Source organism: Pezoporus occidentalis, unplaced genomic scaffold (genome assembly GCF_034315485.1).
Source record: "Pezoporus occidentalis ecotype Australia unplaced genomic scaffold, CSIRO_AGI_Poc_V1 ctg76, whole genome shotgun sequence".
Taxonomy (NCBI): domain Eukaryota; kingdom Metazoa; phylum Chordata; class Aves; order Psittaciformes; family Psittacidae; genus Pezoporus; species Pezoporus occidentalis.
In genome coordinates, this window is record NW_026916115.1 from 3,807,750 (window position 1) to 3,832,409 (window position 24,660).

At 45.4% G+C, this 24,660-nt stretch overlaps 2 protein-coding genes across 2 annotated transcripts; both read right to left on the minus strand.

The window, feature by feature from the left end:
• Positions 1–6,851: 6,851 nt before the first annotated feature.
• On the minus strand, positions 6,852–11,387 carry ARPC5 (actin related protein 2/3 complex subunit 5). The gene is made up of 5 exons (XM_062602232.1): positions 11,177–11,387; positions 11,058–11,068; positions 10,501–10,571; positions 8,595–8,771; positions 6,852–8,093 (listed from the first exon to the last, which is right to left on the minus strand). Exons 1-5 carry the CDS (start codon positions 11,317–11,319, stop codon positions 8,031–8,033), a joined length of 465 nt encoding a protein of 154 aa, XP_062458216.1. The 5' UTR covers positions 11,320–11,387; the 3' UTR covers positions 6,852–8,030.
• Positions 11,388–12,920: 1,533 nt separating this feature from the next.
• APOBEC4 (apolipoprotein B mRNA editing enzyme catalytic polypeptide like 4) lies at positions 12,921–13,589 on the minus strand. The gene is given in 3 exon segments (XM_062602200.1): positions 12,921–12,989; positions 12,991–13,566; positions 13,569–13,589. Coding segments are annotated over 3 exon segments (666 nt in total).
• Between the last annotated feature and the right edge of the window lie 11,071 nt (positions 13,590–24,660).

The window sequence follows — 24,660 nt, forward strand, 5'->3', positions numbered from 1 at the left end:
GTTTTGACTTTCGGCCTGGGAACAGAGCTGATAATAAGGATGTTTTGGTTTGGCCAAGGACTTTGTGGGCCTCATGCTCTACCAGGGAGGAGGGGAAGCCAGGATGAAGCAGAGACAGGACACCTGACCCAAACTGACCAAAGAGGTATTCCATACCACAGCACATCATGCCCAGGATGTAACTGGGAGTTAGCCGGAAGGGCTGGGGGACTGCAGGGTTGAAGGAGGTATCGGTCAGAGCTTGGTCAGGCTGGGGGGGCGAGTTATCGGTCGGCTGGTGGTGAGATGATGTATTCTCTTCCCTTGTTATTTCCTTTATCATTATTATCATTGGTGGTAGCAGTAGTGATTTGTGTTATACCTTAGTTACTAAACTGTTCTTATCTCAACCCGTGGGAGTTGCATTCTTTTCGATTCTCCTCTCCGTCCCTCCGAGAGCAGGGGGAGGGCAAGAAAGGGGGGGAAGTGAGTGAACGAATTACCTGACTGGGTTTAAACCACGACAGTTCTTTTTGGCGCCCAACGTGGGGCACGAAGGGTTGAGATAACGACAGATTTGACTGGATTAATAGTCACTCGTCACAATGCTGATTTATTGGCTCTCAGAGTTGTTCTTGTTGATCTCACAGCTTCAGAATGTTGTAACTTACGTAGAGCCGGTATTTGCTGTGATAGTGTTTATCAAGTGTGGGGCCTGGGCTAAGGTTCTTGTCTCACTGTGCTTCATGGCAATGGCTTGTAATACGGGCGGGCTCCAGCAGCAGGGCGGGACGGACGTGGCCGTGGACTTGTACCTGGCCGTCCGGCTGCTCTTCACCGTCCTGGCCCTCACCCTACTCTCCATCTTCGTGAGGCTGCGGGGAGCCGAGGGGGAGCGGCCCCGGGAGCCGGCGGCAGCCGAACCGGCCCGGGAGAGCGGCCCCGGGGTCCAAGCGGCGGCGGGAGCGGGGCCGGAGGCCGCGAGGGGACGGCTGCCGGTGGAGGAGGTCGGGGCGGTCGAGGAGCAGAAGGAAGCGGCTGCCGAGCAGCGGGAGAAGGCGGCGGAGGAGCCGAGCCCCGCGGAGGAGCCGAGCCCCGCGGAGGAGCCGAGCCCCGCGGCCGAGCCCAGCCCCGCGGCCGAACCGAGCCCCGCGACGGCCGAGAGCGTTTCCCGGAAGCCGCCCGCCGAGCCCCAGGAGGATGCAGGAGACCACGCAGCATTTCCCAGCAAGGCAGAGGAGGAAGAGCTGGACTCAGGAAAAGAGAAGCTGGTGGTGGGAGAGCCGACAAGTACAGCAGTTACACCAGCCCCAGTGACAAGTACAGCAGTTACACCAGCCCCAGTGACAAGTACAGCAGCATCGTTTGAGAGTTCTGAAGGTTTTGAATGGCCTTTGGGTATCCTTGGGACCTGCCTGCTGATTGTGATGGGGATCAGCATGTTGGCACACACACAGACTGTGTTCTACCCACAACCATTTTGTCTGATCTCAAAAGTTAAGCAGAGTCGGGTTTGGGTCTTGTCTGGGGTTAGACGACGATACAGGGGGACCAAGAGGTTTTCCCCAAGGCTGGACAGTCATGAGTGGCAGGGTGTGTGTGACAGTATGGGCAAGTATCTAGTCCACTGGGCCCCTCCAGTGCTTTGGAAGCACCGGAGATGGAAGGCAGCTGTATGGAGTCCCCAGCAACAAGCTGCAGAAACTGCTTAAGGGGACAGTGAATTATTTTAAGCCTGGTGGGCCCATGGCACTTCAGGCCATCAGAGCAGAGATGCAACACAGAGATGGACTCATGATCGAGGGGTGGACTTAGCAATGGACATTATTGCCCAGGTTATTCACGAGTGTGAACACTGCACACAGTCTCTCCTGCTCTGGAAGACTGTTACAAGAGATGGAGCCTGACATGGACCAGATGGACGCAGCAGCTTTATAGGGACTGGTCCATGCACTAAATTAAGAGTGCACCGAGATAAGAGTGATGGTATATTGAAAATGTGGGATCTGAGCATGACATGAATGGTATGGAATAAGGGGTGGATAATGTCCTGGGTTCAGCAGTAGCAGTCATTTTTCGCCTTCTTGGTAGCTGGTGCAGTGCAATGTTTTGACTTTCAGCTCGGGAACAGAGCTGATAACAAGCGATGTTTTGGTTTGGCCAAGGACTTTGTGGGCCTCATGCTCTGCCAGGGAGGAGGGGAAGCCAGGATGAAGCAGAGACAGGACACCTGACCCAAACTGACCAAAGAGGTATTCCATACCACAGCACGTCATGCCCAGGATGTAACTGGGAGTTAGCCGGAAGGGCTGGGAGTCTGCAGGGTTGGAGGAGGTATCGGTCAGAGCTTGGTCAGGCTGGGGGGGCGAGTTATCGGTCGGCTGGTGGTGAGATGATGTATTCTCTTCCCTTGTTATTTCCTTTATCATTATTATCATTGGTGGTAGCAGTAGTGATTTGTGTTATACCTTAGTTACTAAACTGTTCTTATCTCAACCCGTGGGAGTAACAAGGGGGTAACCTGGTGTCGTGGTTTAAACCCAGTCAGGTAATTCGTTCGCTCACTTCCCCCCCTTTCTTGCCCTCCCCCTGCTCTCGGAGGGACGGAGAGGAGAATCGAAAAGAATGCAACTCCCACGGGTTGAGATAAGAACAGTTTAGTAACTAAGGTATAACACAAATCACTACTGCTACCACCAGTGATAATAATGATAAAGGAAATAACAAGGGAAGAGAATACAACACCTCAGCACCAGCCGACTGATAACTTGCCCCCCCTCAGCACGACCAAGCACCGACCGATACCTCCTCCAACCCTGCAGTCTCTCAGCCCTTCCGGCTAACTCCCAGTTACCTCCTGGGCATGACGTGCTGTGGTATGGAATACCTCTTTGGTCAGTTTGGGTCAGGTGTCCTGTCTCTGCTTCCTCCCGGCTTCCCCTCCTCCCTGGCAGAGCATGAGGCTCACAAAGTCCTTGGCCAAACCAAAACATCGCTTGTTATCAGCTCTGTTCCCAAGCTGAAAGTCAAAACACTGCACTACACCAGCTACCAAGAAGGGGAAAAATGACTGCTACTGCTGAACCCAGGACACCTGGCACTCCGGGAAGGGCAGGGGGACATTGAGCATGTGGCAGCTGCAGAGGTAGTGATGGCAGGGGTCTGTCTGACCTGCTGATTCAGTTTGGAGCTGGATGTTCTGCACATGGTTTCTAAGCAGTTTTGGAAGGACCTTGCCGCATCTACTAGCCATGTGATGTGTATTTTCTAAGAGCTTAAAATACATCAGCAAGACTTGTCCCTTGTGTGTTTACTGAAACTTCCCCATCAAGTTACAAAACGCTGGCAGTGGGAGGGAGGCTGTGGAGGACACTTGTTTGACTTCCGCTTGGCAAGAAAGCTGGGCTGCTGAACAGCAAGGATTTTAACCAGAAGTAGGACTAAGCACATCTCTGAACCTGGAGCTCTCTTTGGTTTTCCAATTGTAAGCATGCCCTTGGCATCCCTCTATGCCCAGTTGACTCCCATGGGCTTCCTACAGGAGCATGGAGGAGATTCTTTGAACTCCAGAAAAGCAGAGGGAAATGCCACCAGGTGAAGTGATGCTGAAGGAGAGAGGTGGGAATAACAACATGGTGAAGATGAAAACACCTCCGAGATGCCTTTTCTCACTCCGGTGGGGAATGGGAGACCCCATCTGGCAGGAAATGGTTCAACTTACTGTAGGGATAACTTTCTACTCGTTTAATTACCTGAATTGATGCACTGCAGGGTCAGGCTTACCCCTAAACCAGTACAAAGGGAGCTGGAGGAGAACACGAGATCACCCCTATGACAGTATCTGTTTTTTTTTTTCCTTGTGGTTCACAGAAAGATGGGATCTGAAAGATGCAAGCACAGCAAATGCTCACAGCAGCTATCCTTCTGCTTGCTTATTTTTAATGTAACATTCAAGTCATTTCAAAGCTGTGATAAATGCACCCCTTCTACTGAGACTCTTCTTCCCCTTTCTCTTACCACGTTGATTTAGTAAGCAGACTTGTTTTTTTTCTATGACAATGTCCAAGAGGAAATGAGTAACAGAGATGGTGACATCTGTGGGAGATTCTTGGAATCCAGCACAAAAGCAGATCACCAGAGACAAGTAGGAAATACATATAAATGCCCAAAATCCAGGTGGCACAGAGGAGTTGGCTTTGAGTTTGTGTAGCAAAAATATGCACAAGTTTATCATAATCTATGAGGAGACCCAGAAATAGACTGATCTGGGCACCAGAAAACACTGTGTATGGGGAAAGACCAAGAGGATTGACCTTGTTTGGGAGAAGATCTATGATGCAGGAGTAGAGAAGACTGAGCACATCCAGATCCTTCCCTGCAAGGCAGGTTTTTTTGGCTCGCTCCCTAAACAGTGGCAGGGAGCAAGGCAGGAGCCCACAGGAACTGTTTGGCGATGATTCAAAGCCCAGGGCTTGGCAGTGGCTGCAGCTTCTCTCAGCTGTGACTGATGAGGTGCTGTTGTCACGTTCTGGCCAAAGCTGAAGGCAGCGGTGGGAGGTTTACAAGGAAACCTCAGAAGCACTGAGCCTTCCTAGCAGGGCTCTGCAAATGCTGTCCCCTTCGAGTGTGTCTGATCTGCATGTATTTTTCATTGAAAGCTTCCTTCTTGTAACAGAAAGGGAAATGTGTTTTGCAAAGCTGAATTGCTTGGGGACTTTTATTCCCTGCCCATCTTTCTCTGTTTTCCTCTTACAAACCTGTTGTGCCATGTTGCTCAAAGGATTAGAACACCCTTTCTGCCTGGTTGCATACAAACAGCTGCTTGCCACAGCAAGCGGGGACAAGTGGGGTTTGGGGACAGGAGTGGAGGACAGCCTCCACCAGCCCCACCTGCTACAAGGCAGCAGCTAGCCAGGAGTGAGTCCCATAAGTGAGCTCCTCTCCATCTTATGGGCTAGCCCCACACCTGCTCTTCACTGCTGGAGGTCTTGTTAATGCTGTTCCAGTGGATTTTGGGTGGGCCAGGAGCACTTGGTGCCCTTCACCCTGTGTCCGTCAGGATACCAAGCTCAGGCTCTGCTTTGCCATGAGGGCAGAAGGAGCATGTACCTCCTCCTGCAGAGCCAGGGCCTGATGATTTGATGCTGCTCTGGTCTCACTCAGCTGGTGGTGGCTCCTGTGTAAGGTGAATGCAGCACTCAGACACAGGTTGCTGTTTGGCGCAGCTGGGGCTTGTTCCCTGCTGTGATGTTTGTATGGTCCATGAATATGACCAAGGCAGGATGTGGGGGGAAAATATAATGTATTTCTTTTTTTTAAAGTAGATTTACTTTTTACTTTCCAGTCACTCAGTTACCAGAAGAGATGCCTTCCTGAAAGTCTTGCACTACTGCCCCCACTTCGTTGCATGTCTTCTGGCACATCCCATTTGAGCACAAATGCATAAGATGTGTATGTATCGTGTTTCTGAACATATCACAGCATAACCTGAGTGGAGGGTGGAGAACCTCCAGATTGCTTTTGTCACTGCCTTTGTGTAATGCCACCTAGAGGTAGCTGACCTGCTTTAACATCAATTGTTTTGGAAAATATTTTTCACTTAATTTGGGATTCCAGTTTGGTTTGTTGTTTTTTGTTGTTTTTTTTTTTTTAATTAGGACTGATTAGTGACTTAAACAATTTGGATGAATGAAAGGAAACTGAGAAGCCAAACACAGTCCCTGGGAGAGCTGTGAAGACAGAACCTTCACTGACATGCCCAGGAGGGAGGCGTCTCTGCATATGTGTGGTTGAGACCTCTCTGGTCTTTTCAGCAAGGCCAGGTCTTCCACTCTGTGTGCCCAGTTCTTCCTGTGGTTGTGCCTGTGTTCTTCTGAAGGAGTTAAGCAAGCAAAAACATCCTAGGAAGAAAGGGAGGGCGGGCACCAGACAGTTTGAGGGTAACCACACCACTGGTTCCTGTCTGCATCAAGGCCCTGAGGACATGGGCTGCTCTGCCCCCAGGCTATCCCACGGGCACCCCTGGGGAGCCGTTGAGACTGGCCGGCTAACAGGGCTGTGCTGCCCTGCTCAGGAAGGCACAGCTGCTCCAGCTCTGCTGCCAGGCTGGCTGCCTGTCCTTGCCTGCAGCAACATGTGGCAGGGCTAGGGAAGCTGAGGGAGGAGGTGGGATGGAAGTGAAAAAAGGCTTTTACTGATTCATGAATGTGGTGCACCAGGAACACTTGGGCTTGAGCTACCTGAAGGCATTAGCATCCCTTCTCCGAAGCAATGACTTGAGTAGTAAATATGCAATGTCCTGATGTCGGAGTGCTCAACACCAGGTTTCTGTATACACAGGCCCTCCGCAAGTTCAAGCCATTAATGATGATGTAGGCACTTCACCCACAGGATAAGCCCAGGACTGTATCTGTGTCTAAATTACTATTAAAACCAGTGCTTAATTGTTCAGTCTCTTGGAGCTTGGGCAGGCAGAGATAAAAACAAAAGCCCAAATGTGAAGTCAGTTTTGCTCCAGACAACCACCCTGCTAGGCCATCACCCTTTTGTTTTTGAGAAAGCATCCAACATGAATGGTTGTGAGGCGCCTGCTCTCTGGCCACAATTTCAGTATAGGCAGATACATCTCTAGTAGTCCTGTTCCGCAACATTTTTTATGTTTAAATATCTCACTAAAATAATGTCATATTTTTCAGTTGGATGAAGCTGTGCCTGTATCATCATCACATATAGGTACGGATAATGGCTAAAAAGGAAGCCTACCAACGGGAGAAGCCTAACAGAGGGGAGAAGTTTTAGAGCTTGATTTTTTTTACTGTAGTACACCCTGGAATAACAGCCTGCTGAAACTTCAAGGCATTTCAGACACCATATAAATATTCAGTGATGATTTATTTTCTGGTCCTTATTACAAAAAAAAAGCAAGGTTAAAAAACCAGCAAAGATTTGACAAGTTCCCCAACAGTTTTACATAACTGAATGGCAGTAAATTGGTGAATGTAAAACAAGGCCTAAACCTTTAATGGTGATCTGGGATGCCCTGGGCTTTCCTAATTCTTTTTGAAGTACTCTTCAAGAACCCAACTCGCTCACTAGCTAACACGCTGTGGCACAATGCAACAGGAATGTGAACTGTCAGATATCCTTTAAGATCCTACACACCTAGAAAACAAAATATGGGAGCTCTACAAAGATGGTGTGGGTACCAGCATGCATTTCTCAGATTACCCCAGGAGGCCACACTGTTGTGCTTGACAGAATCACTTTCAAGTTGCTGAAAGGATCTGCCGTGTTAAAGCTACTTCTTTTTCTTCTCTTCAGGATCTTTGCTCCTCAAAATAAAAAGAATTCACTGGGCTGGGCTGCAGTGTAAATGGACAATCAACCTTCAAAATTCTACCACGCTGCATGATGGACAACTTCAGCCCATTGTGACTTTCCTGCTGCAGACCCAGCATCTGACTGATCACAAGGAACCTGAACAGGCCATGAGTTGTGAGGTTAAGGAAAATACTCAGCTCTCTGGAATGATTAACTGGGGTTGGAAAGGAGCTTTTGATTTCTGTCCTATTCACGGCTGTAGGTTCAGAGGTTGACTGAAGGAAACATGGTCCACTTACCTATATTAATAGCTGCCCCACTTCTCAAATAATAGTTCTTAAATCAAACCACTGCTTGACTAGCAATAAGAATTAAGACGTTGCCCTACGTTCCTCAGCACTTCCTCAGAAAGTCAGGTCCAAATCTGCCATAATTATACACAAATGCAAATCACCCTAAACATGAATTTGTGCATGTTACTGTAAGTGTCACTGAAATGTTTGTGAGTACCAAATATTCCTGTTAGAAATAAAATTGCACCTTCATAATTTTCCAGAACTTAACAAGAAAGGAGAACATGATATGCATTATTTGTCAGGTATGAAAGAAGCAGTGAGAAGGCAAGCTGAGAGACAGGTGCTGCCCACAGGGCAGCAATGGCATTTGGCTGTTTGGGTTTTGTACCAGCACTTCCCACACTGTGTATGGCAGACAACCACTTGCTGCTGGATTTAAACTGTTTTCCTGGCTGTCAAAACACGGACGATGGACCCTACTCCTCCAGCAGCCAGGGCCTGAAAAGACACACATGGCAGTTAACACCAGGTCAAGGCAGCTACAGGCCAGATCAGAAAGGCTTCCCAATTGTGTTTTAAATGAGCATCTCCCCCACCTTTACATTAAGAGTGAAACACTAGCACTCAGGGTGCCAAGGAAGAATAATCACAATCACTTTAAAGACAGCTATTTAACAAGCTTTTATTTCCCTACATAGCTAAGTTGCAAATCTGCTTCCCTCTAGGAAAGAAATCCTAGTTCCATCTGCTTGAATTACTGGACTGATCCATTTTGTTTGCCTCAGTCTGACAGAAAACCAAATTTTATTGGTAGTCTTTACCCAGGGCACCCTATCAGAAGTAGGCACATGTCATAACTCAGCTCTGAGCTTGCAGGAACATACCTTCCTCCCACCATGAAATACGGCATTGAGTCTCACCAGGCTCAGTGAGCGTGCCTCAGACCCAAGAACTTGCTACCACAGATAAACCAGGCAAGAGCACATGCTATAAACGCACCTTCTCATGCCACTGCAGCAGCACAGCGCTGCTGTTGTCAGAAGGGCTCTCGAAGCCTTTGTAGATGTACTTCATTAGCAGGTCAACGCCATTCTTGTCCAGTGACTGCACTGCCTTCTCAATATCGTTGGCTTTGAAAGAGATGAGGACCTTCAGGACAATACTTTCTGCACGATCCTGTCAACAAATAAGGAAAGCACAGTTGCATTCGTTCTCATATAAGGTACATACAAACAGTACTCATCTCTCAAACAGAACCATTTTTTTAATCAATTCTAAAATATGGTTTCATAAGGCAGTTTGTGAAGAGAGCTTATGATAATAACTGATAAGGTCCTCCCAATGATAAACAGCGTAAAAGTTTAATGTGTTTGTCCTACTCTAGGTTTTCTGCCTCTCTGCCTGTGTTTGTAATTCTCTACTTACTAAATTAAGTTATGGCTAAACAATAGATTTTCATATCAAAACTCAAGGTCTAGCAACTTCCAAAAGAATTGTAATAAATAAGTACTTGTCTTGGCCTCCCTTCCCATTAGAGCCTTTTCCATGCCTTTGTACCATTTAACATGATACAACTATTATAATCCATGCAAATACCACTGGCCAGACTGAAAGAGCTGACTGCTGGAAGCCACGTGCTTTCAAAGCAGTCAACTTCTGTCTCAGGCACACTGGCAGTATTAATATTTTGCATTAATAACCATTTGCAAGTTGATCTGGATGTCATTTCAGCCCCAGGAATGTGTGTGGCATGCCTGCAAGCAGCAATCAGCCATGTAATCTGCAAAAAGCAGCTCTTCCTGTTCATCCATCACTAACTGATGGAGGCTAAAAGAAAAAGGTCTCAGGTTTGTTGGACTTTTGAGTAATTCCACAAATATTTCAAGCAGCTTCCTCCTACATAAATTACAGTTTTCTTGCCCAATGTAATATCCCATAGCTGCTTGGCTTAGCAGGACTTCTCACATAAAGAACTCCAAGTAAAAACAAAAGTTCCACAAGATCAACTGAAAATAAAGACAGCCAATAAGATTCAGTCACTGCCTTTCACAGTGTATTCTTAAATTCATCAATACAGAGCTAATGGAAATGGCTCATTAATATGAGGACAAAGCTCTTCAATCTGTTATATAGCACTATCAGTAACAAAACTGGTTCTTAAAATCCTGTGAAACCCACGAGGACAGGGCTGGCACTAGGTAAAATAATCACTGGTGTCCTGGTGAGCAGCATGGAAACATTCCAGTGGGATTCTCCTTAAGGAGAGAGAACAGACATCTGCAGGCACTCACCATCTGGGCAGTTTCACATCCTATCTGCCTGTTCCTACTGCCACCACAAGCATGAGCCATTCAAAGTTTATTCTGGGGAGGTTCAGAAATATATACATGCAGCAAGCTCCTACGTTCTGTCACAGGGGGAGCGCTTGTGTTTTCTTAGGGTTTAATGGCTTAATTTTGATTGGATGTGGTAACCATCAGTTCTTCCTTTTTTGTAGGTTCACAGTCTAGCTGTGCTAGCACAGTTTCATTAGTCAGAGGTGACTACTGCAGTTATGGTTCCCCGACTGTTCAGTACCAACTGCCTCTATGTGCTGCCAGGTCTGGATCACACATGGGCATCTGGTGACATGTGGAGCTAGCCAGGGCACACATACACAACCAACACAGGTAAGAGAACACACAAAACCTGATCTAGCACCAAGTTACAGGGATGTGCACAGATGACATCCAAACTATAGTATTTTGAACAAGATTAAAACACCAGAGATCATGGCTGTTTTGGGAATACCCTAAAACCAGCTTCCTTGGCTTCCCCTAAGGCAGAGGGAATAGAGGCAGAGTCTGGTAGAGTTGGTGGGATAGAGGTTACAGAAACAGGAAAGGATTTTTAAGGAGTAACCCACCTTCACTGCCTGGTTCTTTGTGTTGATAGGAGGGTTCTTCAGAGCTGCCTGTAGTGCAGCCGTCATGTTCCCTGTGCTAGATAGTTAAGGATCAAACATTGAATATTTGGAAGGCAACAAAACCAGCCCCAGAACAGCGATAATTGCAGCTGGCTCGTGCATGGCTGAAAATACTTAGGTTCAGTGGATGCAGCGATTCTCTCAACAGATAGCACGAATTAGTGTAATTGTGACATCGTTCTCCATCACTTCTGCTATCGATAACCCTCGAGACCAGGCCTCAGCTCGGCACATCCACGCACACACTCCCCAAAGCAGTCCCTGGGAAGCGCTCCTCCACGACCCGGGAGGCCGGGGAAGCCGGAGGTTCAAGTGGACACACGGAGCTCTCTCTCCGCCGCAGGAAACCCCCTTCCTCCATTCTCCCTATCGCCCCATCAGACACCTCCCCGATGCCGCAGCCCCGAGACACCGCCGTCTCCGCCGTGAAGGAGGAAGCGGAGCAGCCTTCCTCCTACCAACCCCAGGTGCCCGTCTCCCTCCCTCGGCGGGAGCACCGGTCACGGAAGTCCTGTAAAAGGCAGAACCGGCTGCCGCAGCGCCCGCTCCCGCCCCGCCCCCCGGCGCCGCGCCCGCTCCTGACGGGAACGCTCCTCGCAGCCTGGCGGAAGGATATTGTCGCAAGCATGAGTCCACCTCGCCCTCGTCGGGTCCCGCTTGCCCGTCGCCTCCCTCCTCCTCATCCACGAACTTGTTCTCGTCGTACTCATCCACATCCACCCGGCGAAACCGCGCCGACGACACCGTGTGCTTCGCCATGGCAGACTAGCCAGTCGCCGCCACGCGCACGCGCAAGCCGCGCACGTACCCGCGCTCACGCGAGAGCAGGGGGCGAGCCCCGCGCAGGCGCGCTGGGGAGAAGCTGTTGCCTGGAAAGGTCCCTGTTTCACGTGGGGACCGACATGTTCTTGGCTTCAGTTGCCCCATCTGTGGTATAATAACGAATGTATTGAATCACAAAGTGAAAACAGCGCTCAAAACGGTAGGAACGTTTTTTGGTGCTTCAAGTTACAGTCGGGCTGTGTAGACCTGTGCTATCTACATTATCCTCTTAGATATTTCTTACTATTAGAAGGTTACACAGCTTTGTGAGGTTGCTCTAGGGCAGCAGCCCTAGGGACAAAGTACACACACAAACTCACGCATATCGTTGTGTCCGTAATTCCCCCTGTTATAAAGGAAACAGGTGGTGGGAAAACTCTGTTCATGTATCAGCCTTACCTGCAGGACCACCTTGATGGAGGAGGAACTCTGGATATGTCGTGTGTACCACCCAAGCCGCCGCAGCTGGGAAGCCACAGTCTGCTGTAGCCATAGCGGTTGCCTGTGGGCTGCTTACATTTTTCTGATAGAAACTGGCTGAAGGGCAACAAATAAATTAATAGCAGGAGGTAATCAGAAGATACTGAGGTTTTGGTTTTACTGCTATGGGTTTATGTTTGAAAGATACAGGACTAAAATAAAAGCATATTATCTTCATAATCAATTATTTCAGACTCACAGTTATTCTGTGGGCTAACTTTTGTAGAAGGTGACTTTATTGATGAAGGTCTTGCCATCTATGATCTCAGTTTTGCAGCCTAAAAGTGGTTGAATTTGTGTTGTCTTCAGCGTAGGTGTCTGCTGCTTGGAAACATTTCAAAATCAGGAGTTTAATTGAATTACTCCTTTGGCATTTTTAAATGCCTTATAATATTTTTAGGTCTGGGGTATAGATGTTCCCTCTGAAAGGGCAGAAACATTTCTGGGAAAAGCACTGAGTGGCTTGGAGACATGGGAGGTAGCAGACTGCCTTTCAGCATTTGAAAAGGCTGTTGAGAGGCTGGCCTACCAGGAGAATAGGCTTTTAATTTCTGCAGCACAGGAGGCTTTCCCTGAATTGCTTGTGGAAAGGCTTTGCTAAAGTGTGGTTTCATTCCTGTCAAATTGTCAATTTGGTGTGGATTTTGTCTGTCTGTCTTGATGGTTGAGTTTGTTACAAATGTGGCTCAAATAAATTGACGAGAACCAGATCAATGAATTGAATTGGTTTATTGAGCAAGCGACAGCAAGCAAAACAGCACTAAGCAGCCGGGGAGTCTCTGCTCTGCCAACGGCACGCAACCCACTTCCCCAAAGTCACTGGTTTTATACTCTTCTTCATCTGATATACGTGTCACTTCTTGGCGTACTCTGCGTCTATGTGGCCTGTTGATAAGGGGTCTCATTCTGCCTCCCAGTGGGTGTGGGGAGGAAGGCTTATCTCCTTCCCCATACATTGCTTACTTTAATGGATGCCTGCGGTCTGTAAGCAAAATGTCAAAGTGCCATAATTTTCCAGTAACTCTTAAGCAAGCAAGATTTGATTAACAAACAGTAATTTACTCATCACAAGTTGAATGATGAAGTGTTGACCCTGGGATGCTATACCCAGAATTGCAGAGGAGGTAATGCCATGCCCCCCCCAGGCAGTCTCTGCAGAGTCACCCAAGGCCACAGGCTGGAGAGGCTCCACAAAGCTTCGCGGTTCCATATGGCGGTGAGGAAACCGTCCTCAGTGTGATAAAGCTGAGAGAAATAGATGCTGAGTGTGACTTCTTGATACTTCAGCAAGAAGTTACAGATTTTGCTTACACAGCAGTGGATAGCCTCATTACAAGGAGAGTAATTTAAATAGAGAATGATGCATCCGGTGTTTTCATAGGCATCTGTAACTGCATCCAGATAACCACCCACCTCAAACAGCATAGAGTCTGGATGGTTGTCTTGGTCAGTACAGTTTGTAGCATGGCCTTTTTGGACTACTCTGCCTGAGAAACTCCTCAGTTCATAGAAGAGAAGGTGTTTGTTTTGGATAGTTGCTGTTGATCTGTATGGGAAGCCAAAGACCCTGTGAAATTCTGCATAAGGGACTCTTGCTTCTTCCCCAGTCTGTATGTGGTAGGGACACCTCCCACAGGTGTGGTTCTGTCTCTGCCAGCAGTAGGGCTTTACCACAGTCCCCTGATTTGTCAGGTATTCTTGAAAATTGTTTTCTCTCCTGGATTCATGATCTGTTGAAAAATCTGTGTTTATGTGCTGTACAGCTGACAGTCCTGAATGGAAAAGGAAAGTAATATATTAATTCAGTTGGCTTTGCACTTAAACAGCAAAATGTACTTTTAGAAAAAAGTACTGCAGTTTGTGGCAGTGTACAGAAACTTGGTCGATGACACAGAGAACAATGCTCTCTTGAAGTGACAAACTACTTCTGCCCTCTTACACCAGCAGGCAAAACTGCATAACAAAAAGAGTCATGCTTTTCAGGAATCTATTAGCAGATGAGCCTTATGCAATCTGGCAAAACAAACAAGTAAACACCAACAAAAAAAGAAAAAGGTATAATTACCATCTCAGCAGCTCCAGCTTGGGGTAGTAGTAAATATTTATCTGTTTTCCTTCACTGGCGTTTTAAGATTGGTTCAGAGTTTCCACTTCAGTGATACTGCAAGCTTTCTATGCAAAATTATGTGGTGGAGAAGAAAGTTACCTGGTTACCCAGTTTTGGCAGTTCAGCTGTATGAATGAGTGTTCCCAAATGCCGTAACTTTGCTCTAGGTGTAATGGTGGCAGCAGGCAGGCTCCTGTAGGTGTTTACAAGTGCCAACTGCTAGGAGACGAGAACACAAACAGGATCTTCTTTTGTATGGCCAGCCACCTGTAGTAGTTAAGCCTCTGTTCTTTGCCTGTCAATATTTGTTTCCTGTAAGAAGTGATTAAGTTTTGTTTCTTTAGCACTGTTTTAGCATAAGATTTTTATATCTGAAAGGTGGATGTTTTTCTAACAGAGATGTTACTGAATTTGTTTCCAGGTGATTGTTATTTCTGTGTGTATTTGTCTGTTGTGCCAGCTGGGCAGAAAGCACCTGTTGTGCTTATGCTCTTGTACGAAGGCAGAAAGGTTGTCGCTTCTTTAAGAAATGTGTGTCCCTCACTGAAGCTGTAATTCAAGCAAGCAGTGGGCTATTTAAGGAGCTAAATCATGCCTGCTTTGCTTGGGCAGGGCTCCAGATGAGTGGAAACAGAAGTTTTGTGTAGATGGACAACTTTTGATAATTACTTTTCTTCACTGCAGCTCTAATTGAGCCACTCATCATCCCTGGATCCGGTTTAATTCTGTTACGATTTTCTGACTATGTACAACTTTTCCATCAGCTTGCTTCTGAATTCCATGTTATTTTGCCCTCTGTCAATATTTCATTTTCTTCTTAAATTACTAATTTGATTCGTTTGCTTTGTTTTCTCCCACTGACTCTATGCCAGCTTCCATGTATTTTCCTGTGCTGGAGCTCTTTCCTGATCCCGGCCATTGTGCTGTTTTCATTCAGATTACTTCTAAAGATTGGCTTCCTGACATCAAGAATGCTCCATTTGTCATTTTTGACGTTTCTGTACATTTTTGATGTTCAGTTGTACTCTGCACTGTGCATTGCAACAAAATTGTGGCAGCAGTTTTTCTTAGAAAATGGAAAATACATTTGCTACCTGTCATAAAAAAGAGCAGGTCTGAAGAAGGGAGTGCATTTCCTTGTAGAGAGGTGTTAAGAGACAATTATCACCACCTCACCAGTTCTCCTGTAGGCTGCCAATGTTATTAAATACAATTTTAAGAGTTCCAAACCGGGGCAAGGTTCCAATTAGTGTTGGTGTTTTCGCACAGCTGGAATGGCCGCATGATGGCAGTGTTCTGCACCAGAGATGTATCCCATTTTACGCGTGTTCATAGAGGCAATGGCTTGAACTGTTTCAGTGTGTTTAAAAGTGTTAAAATTTTATATTTCCTTCTAAAACTTGCCTTTTTGTTAGTTTGTTTGTTGGTTTGGCCTGATCAAAACGTAGGAAAAATGTAGTCTTCTCAATTAATAGTGCCACAGCCCAGTTTGATGGATTAATTGGAACAGTGTTCCCACAACCTTAGGGCATTTCTGCATGTGTGGCGCTAGCCTTTGGGTCCTTTGCCAGCACTATCCTCATGAGCCTTCTGAGGTTTGCAGTGACAAGGGCTGCTGGCTCTGCCTCTGTGGGCTCCAGCCTTCCCACCAGTCTGAATCCTCTGCCAGCTCTGGACGAGTGGAGAGGGCTGGGGAGCAGAATCCCAGTGAATCTGTGAATATAAATGGCAGAGGCTTCTCATTTGCCGTGTACGTCAGTCCTGTAACTGATCATTTTGGGGGTGCAAAGAGGAAGGATGTTTACAAAGCCGGGCAAAATAGAAGCAAGCTGACCACTCATGATGTTCTCAGAATGGACCCGTTTCTGGTTTATGAGAAAGCAGAAAGTTGTTTTTTCTTCCTTTTCTTTGCACACTTTTTTCTAAAGTAGAAAACAAGCTGGAAATGTGTTATGCAAGATCTCCTAAGCTGATGTATGTATGCACATACGTATGGATGTGTGTGTATGCGTACATGTGTATGTATACATGTATACATGTGTATGTATACATGTATACATATACGTGTGTGTATGTGGATTGATCACTTAATAGGAACACTCATAATTCAAAATTTTGTTCCCATGCATGATTTTATTTAGTCATATTGAACAGCTTAGTAGCATTTTTCATCTTCAAAGTAGTTTACAAATCAAGACCAAGTGGTTAAAATATACATTGGTCTAAATGGGTCTCTTGCTGGTATTTCTGCTGCTTAGTGTCAATTAGATCCTATGCAGGGGAAATTGCTAAAGGTGCTTCTGACTTTCAAGGTGCCTAATGTGTCACAGTGATCCTGATATATCTTCAGACATAGTAAATGATGTGGACTTTAGTTAGAGTTGACAGTTTATGTAAGTTGGAAATTTGGAATTCAGATGCTTTGAGGTTGGGAAATAAAAAATGAAAGTACTCAAAATGGCTTTGTCCTTTTGGTAATTTTCATCTTGATTTAAGGTTTTGCAATCCCGACTGGGAGGGAGGCAGGATTTTACCTGATAGGGTACTTAGTTTGGTTCTGTAGCTTGTTGTGTCCAGTATCTCCTATTGGCACTAAATGGTTTAAAATGCTTTGAGATCTTCAGGATATGTGGTGTACTGAGGTGTTTTGTAGAGCTTATTCTGTCTCATTCTCTTTATCCTTCAAATGCAACACACAAGTCAAAATAGTTAATGCCCTGGTATAAAAGCCAGAAATGCAAACTGTTATTTTGCTTTGTCTGGCTGTCCCATGGTTTTGAGCAGAAAGCTTGCCCAAATCTTCTCTAATATTAATACTTTTCAACACAGAGCTCTTCATGAGCTCATAGACTGTTCCACATCCTCAGAAAGGCTTGATTTTAAATATATTTTATGAACCTAAGGATAGGTCTTTTAACACTTGAAGTTGTTAGGAAAAGTAACATCTCCATCTATCAATTTCATTGCATGAAGACTTCATCTTTATATTAGATCATGTCTAATGGATATGATTAGGAACTCAAAATGCATCTTAAAGGATTCATATCTTCCCCAATTATGTTTGGAATTACAATTATATCCCTGTCCCTCACAACTGTATTTGGAGGGGTCAGGGATATAATTATAACTTCCAGAAATTGTTTCACTTATTAGTAAACTGCAGCTATCTTTGGGGCAGAAGCCAGTAGCTGTTTAATAGTGCTCCACAACAAGGTATAAATGCTCGCAGGAGGAACTGGAGAGGAATTCTTTATCCAGTTAAAACCACAGGGGAAACTTATGAGGTCAGTATGTAATTACTCAGGTTGGAAGTCAGCCAGGATACAAGCCGTATGTTTTGCTCCTAGGGAAAAAAAGCATAATGATCAGGGCTGTGATTTTTTAATATTTTTTTTTTAATCCAAATATTAGCTAAAACCTGATATCATTTCAGGCTAAAAAGCACACAGAAATTCTGCGTCATCCATGTGGGCAGCTTGGGCCTGATACTGGTTTTGAACTTGGGATACTGTCATTTATGAAGATGTCTTTTGGAAGCAAAGTTGCATGCACTGATTAGGCAAAAGCTGGGTTTTTTCCTGACGTGATTATATGGAAGTATGATGATGTTTTTTTTTTTTTTATTCCCCAAGCTAAAATATTATCGACTTCCATAGTCCAGTACAAGTGTAGTTCTGTTTATGTGAGGGGATCTGGTGCTTCCCCTCAAAGCGCTGCTCTCAGTACAAGAATGGTTCCTTTTTGCTGCTTAAATACAAGTGTTGAAATTCTGTTGCATTTCTTAGTACAGCTTGGTTGAAAATAATCTCTGTTGGAAAGCATTTTACACATGATTTCATTCAATAAGAATTTTATCTGAGTTCAAAGTACAGAGGAGTCACATGGTCCTTCAAACAGCCAGAGAATTCACGTTCTTGTGCAGTCCTAAGCACAATAAGAAGCAAAGGATGTGAAGGAAGAAGCAGAATGCTACCCATAACTGCTAAAAACCATATTCATATGGACAATTTAAACTTGAGCTGTTGTGGCATAACTTTCCTCCACACTCAACAATCTCAAATTCACTTAACACGTGAGATTGGGATATCTAGTATTGCAGGAACGTTGGCTCACAGCTCCAGAGCGGAGCCCTTGTATTTTGCATTGTGCCACCGTGCTGTAAAGATCAGCAAGGATTTAGGTCCCAAGTTTGAAACATTTCCTGCTCAAGCTCATGTGAAAGTCAGACATACACAAAACTCTTCCATCAAACTTGCCTCACCTGTCTTGTTCAGCCTCAAAGTGATTTAAATTATCACCTCGCTTCCAGAGATTTTCCAGGGCTCCACTTCTTTTTTGTTTGTTTCCCTTTTTCTATCTTTACATCTAAAAAGAAGTGGTTTTCCCTTGTCTGTCTATTCAGAGTAGAATTTAAAAACATGAAGTTTGGCTACTTCTGAAATCTTCCATCCACTGATAAATTTATGATGCCTCTGATAACAAACAGCATAATGAAAAGCAGCTTGCCTTCCACTTCTGTTAGCATGTAGATCAGCTAATGGTGATCAGGAAAATTAAATCCTTGATGGGCATGCAGAGCATTCTGCTATACCCAAACTGTCAGTAATCTTGGAGGACTCGTTGTGAAGCTATGCCTGATGGGCAGCAAGCCAAGCAGGTATCAGACAAACTACACTGACAAATTTTGCTTAGTGGGGGCATTTTCTTCTGTCTCTGTCCGCTGATTTTCCAGAAGTTTGTAGGAACCCAGCAGGTTGGTGACCTCTGTTCATTTCTCAGCTGGATTTGATGGGTTCAAGTGAGCCAGTGGGTTTGTGTGAGTCAGTGAGTTCAGAAATCACACAGGATGGAGCAGAAGACAGCAGCGTGCTTTGTTGCTTTAGGATTGTAGGCTAATAACTATACAGAAGCAGCAAAAAAAGAAAAGAGGATGTCCTATTTTATACCAGTTGAGTCAGAAGGTCTCAGCATGAATTGCCTCAAATTCTTAAGAAAGCTAAGAATAGAAAAATAATGGAAACTTCACTGATTCTTGTTGAAGGTGGTGTTGATTTGTTTGGTACTGTAGCATTACATAGATAGCAGTATCTGTTAGCATAGATAATAGGTATATAGATACATAGATAGCATATCTATTACATAGATAGCAGTAGCCTGGAGAACATAAAGAAGGACTACAGAGCTGTGGGAGAGGTGGTTAGGGGCTCTGGAACTCAGATTGTTTTTTCATCAATTCTCCAGGATACAGGGGAGGACCCCCAAAAAGCCAAGAGGATTGGCCAGGTTAATAAATGGTTAGAAGGGTGGTGCCATAGTCAGGGGTTTGGGTGTACAGGACCCAAGTTAGTAGGCTGGTGGAGCTGGTCTAAGGGGAAGAGTGATTTTGGTAGGAGGCTTGCCAGACTGGTCAAGGATGCTTTAAACTAGATGTGTTGGGGGAGGGGGGCATCATTCCATCCCAACACACCCAGTCAGTTGCCAGAACCTATAATAAATGCTCAGAGCAATATAGAGATATTCCAGTTTCTCCAGCCAATGAGCTGGCTTCATTTGGAACATGGCTCAGATGCCTCTATACAAATGCCTGTAGCATGGGGAACAAACAAGAGGAATTAGAGATGTGTGCACGTCTATGGGGGTATGATATAATAGGCATCACAGTAACATGGTGGGATGGCTCCTATGGCTGGAGTGTTTGAATGAAGGTTACAAGCTCTTTAGAAAGGACAGGCCGGCAGGCTGGGAGGGGGAGTTGCTATTTATGTTAGGGATAGGCTGGAGAGTATGGAACTCTGTCTGGGGACAGGTGAGCAGTCCACAGAGAGTTTGTGGGTCAGGGTTAAAGGGAGAACAGCTATGGGGGACATTATTGTGGGGATCTGTTACAGACCGCCTGACCAAGGAGAACCTGAGGATGAAGCACTCTGTAGAGAGATAGGAACAACCTCACGCTCGCAGGCCCTTATTCTCATGGGAGACTTCAACCACCCTGATACCTGTTGGAGCGATGGTACAGCCTCATGGGGGATTTCAACCATGCTGATATCTGTTGGAAGTACAGTATGGCCCAGCACAAGCAATCCAGGAGGTTCCTCAATTGTGTGGAAGACAACTTCCTTCTGCAAGTAATAGAGGAGCTGACAAGGAGAGGTGCCATGTTTGACCTTGTGCTCACCAACAGGGAAGGGCTGGTTGGAAGTGTGGCACTCCAGGGCAGCCTTGGTTGCAGTGATCACGAGATGGTCGAATTTGAGATCCTCAGGACAGTGAGAAGAGCGTGCAGCAAGCTCACAGCGCTGGACTTCAAAAGAGCAGACTTTGGCCTCTTCAGAAACCTGCTTAGTAAGGTTCCATGGGATATAGCCCTAGAGGGCAGGGGGGCCCAAGACTGTTGGTTGATATTCAAGGATCACCTACTGCAAGCTCAGGAGTGTTGCATCCCAACTAGAAGAAAGTGCAGCAGGAGGGACAGGAGACCTCCTTGGATGGATAAGGAGCTGCTGAGGAAAATTCGAAGGAAAAAAGAGGCTTATAAAAGATGGAAGGAAGAACAGGTGGTCTGGGAAGAGTACAGGGATGTTGTCTGGGAAGCTAGGGACCAGGTTAGGAAAGCTAAGGCTCAGTTAGAATTAAACTTAGCTAGAGGTATTAAAGATAACAGGAAGGGATTCTGTAGGTACGTAGTGAATAAAAGACAGACTAGGGATAACGTAGGCCCCCTCCGGAAGCTATCAGGAGAACTGGCTACACAGGATTTGGAGAAGGCTGAGGTTCTTAATGACTTCTTTGCCTTGGTCTTCACTGGCAAAGGCTCTGACCACACCACCCAAGTCCTGAAAGGCAGATGCAGGGACTGTGAGAATAAAGACCCTAGGCCCACTGTAGGAGAGGATCTGGTTCGAGACCATCTTAAGAACCTGAACGTGCACAAGTCCATGGGACCTGATGAAATCCATTTGCGGGCCCAGAAGGAGCTGGCGAATGAAGTTGCTAAGCCACTCTCCATTATATTTGAGAAATCATGGCAGTCAGGTGAAGTTCCCAATGACTGGAAAAAGGGAAATATAGCCCCCATTTTTAAGAAGGGGAAAATGGATGACCCAGGGAATTACAGACCAGTCAGTCTCACCTCTGTGCCTGGCAAAATCTTGGAGCACATTCTCCTGGAAGGCATGCTAAGGCACATGAAAAACAACAAGGTGCTTGGTGACAACCAGCATGGCTTCACTAAGGGGAAATCCTGCCTGACCAATTTGGTGGCCTTCTATGAAGGGGCTACAGAACTGATGGACAGGGGTAGATCAACTGACGTCATCTACCTGGACTTGTGCAAAGCATTTGACACTGTCCCACACGACATCCTGGTCTCTAAATTGGAGAGACATCAATCTGATGGATGGACCACTCGGTGGCTAAAGAACTGGCTGGGTGGCCGCACACAAAGAGTTGTGGTCAATGGCTCAATGTCCAGCTGGAGACCAGTAACAAGTGGTGTCCCTCAGGGATCAGTGTTGGGACCGGTCTTGTTTAACATCTTCATCGGTGACATGGACAGTGGGATTGAGTGTGCCCTCAGCAAGTTTCTTGATGACACCAAGCTGTGTGGTTCGGTTGATATGCTGGAGGGAAGGAATGCCATCCAGAGGGACCTTGACACGCTTGTGAGGTGGGCTGATGCCAACCTCATGAAGTTTAACCATGCCAAGTGCAAGGTCCTACACCTGGTTCGGAGCAGTCCCAGGCACAGCTACAGGTTGGGCAGAGAAGAAATTCAGAGCAGCCCTGAGGAGAAGGGCTTGGGGGTGTTGGTCGATGAGAAAATGCACATGAGCCGGCTGCAGTGTGCACTTGCAGCCCAGAAAGCCAACCGTATCCTGGGCTGCATCAAAAGGAGCGTGACCAGCAGGTCAAAGGAGGTGATCCTGCCCCTCTACTCTGCTCTTGTGAGACCTCACTTGGAGTATTGTGTGCAGTTCTGGTGTCCTCAACATAAAAAAAGACATGGAACTGTTGGAACAAGTCCAGAAGAGGACCACGAGGATGATCAGGGGGCTGGAGCACCTCCTTTATGAAGACAGGCTGAGAAAGTTGGGACTGTTCAGCCTGGAGAAGAGAAGGCTGCGTGGAGACCTCATAGCAGCCTTCCAGTATCTGAAGGAGGCCTATAAGGATGTTGGGGAGTGACTTTTCATTAGGGACTGCAGTGACAGGACAAGAGGTAACGAGTTAAAACTTAAACAGGGGAAGTTTAGATTGGATATAAGGAAGAAGTTCTTTACTGTGAGGGTGGTGAGGCACTGGAATGGGTTGCTCAGGGAGGTTGCGAATGCTCCATCCCTGGCTGTGTTCAAGGCCAGGTTGGACAGAGCCTTGGGTGAGATGGTCTAGTGTGAGGTGTCCCTGCCCATGGCAGGGGGGTTGGAACCACGTGATCTTAAGGTCCTTTCCAACCCTGACTATTCTATGATTAGATAGATAAACTCACCAGAGAATTGTTCTTCATACCAGAAATTCACCTACTATGTGCATGAACTTAGGTGGGGTAAAGTTTAAACTGTGGATGTAAATTGAATGTGTTTGAAAATGTAAGCTAGTGAGAGCCAAATGGCATGTCCATGGAGGTGTTATGGCCTGGGACTGTAACATGCACAGGGCCATTAAGTGATTCTGGGTGTTTATGCACTTCAGTTGTGTTGTTTCTATATTTGCTGTATTAGGGGAATTGAAAATTAGGCCTCCTCAGCTTGGCATCAAGCAGGGGAAAATCTTCTGCATATTGCAGATGAATCTTGGAGACTGCAACAAAACACAAGTGATCTTTTAGTTCATATGCTGTAAGTTGTAGGATCTACCATGGGCAGTAGAATAAATGCTGAGGGAGAGTTACAACTAGAAACTGCATTATCTTGAATCAGAAAGACCAAACAGTCTTTACTGATACCTCTACCACTCCTTGTACTTCAGTATTTATTACTGTTTTCTTATTAGGTGGGTGCTGTTGGCCATTTACTAGAATTTTGCTGTTGAATTAGACCAAGTTTAATAAAAATAGATATGCGATATGCTAGGCTGGCTACTTACTTACCCTCTGGTTCATTTAGTTTAAACAGTCTATCTGTGTCACTATTCAGCGTGATTATAAAACTTTTGAGGCAAATGGTCATAAGTGATATTCAGGTGTTTTCTTGTCAAAGAATTGTGCTGTTCCTTTTGATGGCTTTCACTCTTAGGCAGACGCCTAAAAGAGCCCTTGAAAGATTTTCTTGGCTTGGAGACACATATTTGAATCTAAGGTCACTTGAGAAGGTGTCATGAAAAATGCAATCCTGAAAACACAAAGTGAAGAAATTATTATCATATTTATTTCAGACTAAGATTTTATTTGCTTGTGAGATTTCTAGGCAATACCATGATTCTGCAAAGTTTAACAAACTTGAGGGCTCTTGCTAATGTCACTGGGACTATTTGCATGGATAAAGTTAAGCAGATGTGTAAATCTTTGCAGGGTATGGGACTAAAACAGCAACAGCTGTCAAAGCTTATTTAGTTGCTGTATGAAGATTACTGGCTGTTGAGGGTGGTGGTTAACATTGTATGAAACTGGTCAAATTAGTACCTGCTGTTACTCTCATGGGTATGAATTCGGATCAGTATGTGGTTAGCTGAAAAAAAAATGTAAAAATTAGAAGAAATATATGTCATGTGGCAGATACAAATGCCGTATTTCTTTGTGTATGCCCTGAATGAATTAGGATCCGAGATTAGCACTGGTATCATTGCCAACCTTCAGCACTTCATGAGTCTGAAGTGCAAGTTAAGTCCCTGTTACTGAAAGAAAGGGGTCATCCTTTACTGCATAAGGTGTGTTTTACACACTCTTGACATGGATGAATGGTCAGAACCAGATATTCATGTGCTCAGGTTTCAGGGAACCATGTGGGTACAGTAAATGAGAGAGGTTTGTTTTATTCTCCTATATAATAGTCTCCATAAAGGCTGTTCCATCTTCAGTTTGTGAAGCTCGGAACATACATTTATTTTGTGCTAGAAAAATACTGTGCTCATGTATGCATTCTCCTAGGGAACGTTAACTGAAATTGCAGCAATTGAATCTAATATAATGGATTTTGTGAATTTGCATGCAATTCATTAACTGGAGACTGCTGAATAATATGTGCCATTGTCATTAAAGGCAGAGTGGAAACTCAACTTGTGAATTATCAGAATCCTAATTCATGGCTGTGCAGCAAATATTCTGAAAAGAATGTGGATTTATCTGGACAGAGATTGGTAAGAGGTGTGTGTTTGGTTTTTTGCTTGTTTCCCAGTTGTTGTGTAAGGATGAATAGTTCTCCTACTCCTCCTACTCCTCCTACTCATCTCTTCCTGAAATGTGAGTTCTCTCCTCCTGGTGGCTCTTACACTGGGTATTGCTTCTGTTTGACGTTAAATTTGGGCAGTCTCCTCATTAGTCATATTGGAAACATGAGAGAGATATTGGAATCTCTTGTGTTGAAATGCGGATTTGTCCCACCCATAGCAGCAAGCAAGCTCTAAGGTGAATGACAAGGAATACTTAACCATCATAGGCAGGGTGACCAATTTAAATTTTAGAACAGCAAAAAGTATAAGGAAAAATTATAGGTGAAGTAACCCAGGAATTTGTTTGCTTTTTGATTATTTAAAAATAA

What these genes read in the sequence shown, in the direction of transcription:
- ARPC5 (XM_062602232.1), bottom strand. Translation starts at nt 11,319, where the DNA reads ATGGCGAAGCACACGGTGTCGTCGGCGCGGTTTCGCCGGGTGGATGTG. An exon ending in CAAAGAACCAGGCAGTGAAG is followed by an intron (nt 8,772 to 10,500) that starts GTGGGTTACTCC and finishes ATTTGTTGACAG; the next exon opens with GATCGTGCAGAAAGTATTGT. An exon ending in TGCTGCAGTGGCATGAGAAG is followed by an intron (nt 8,094 to 8,594) that starts GTGCGTTTATAG and finishes GTGTCTTTTCAG; the next exon opens with GCCCTGGCTGCTGGAGGAGT.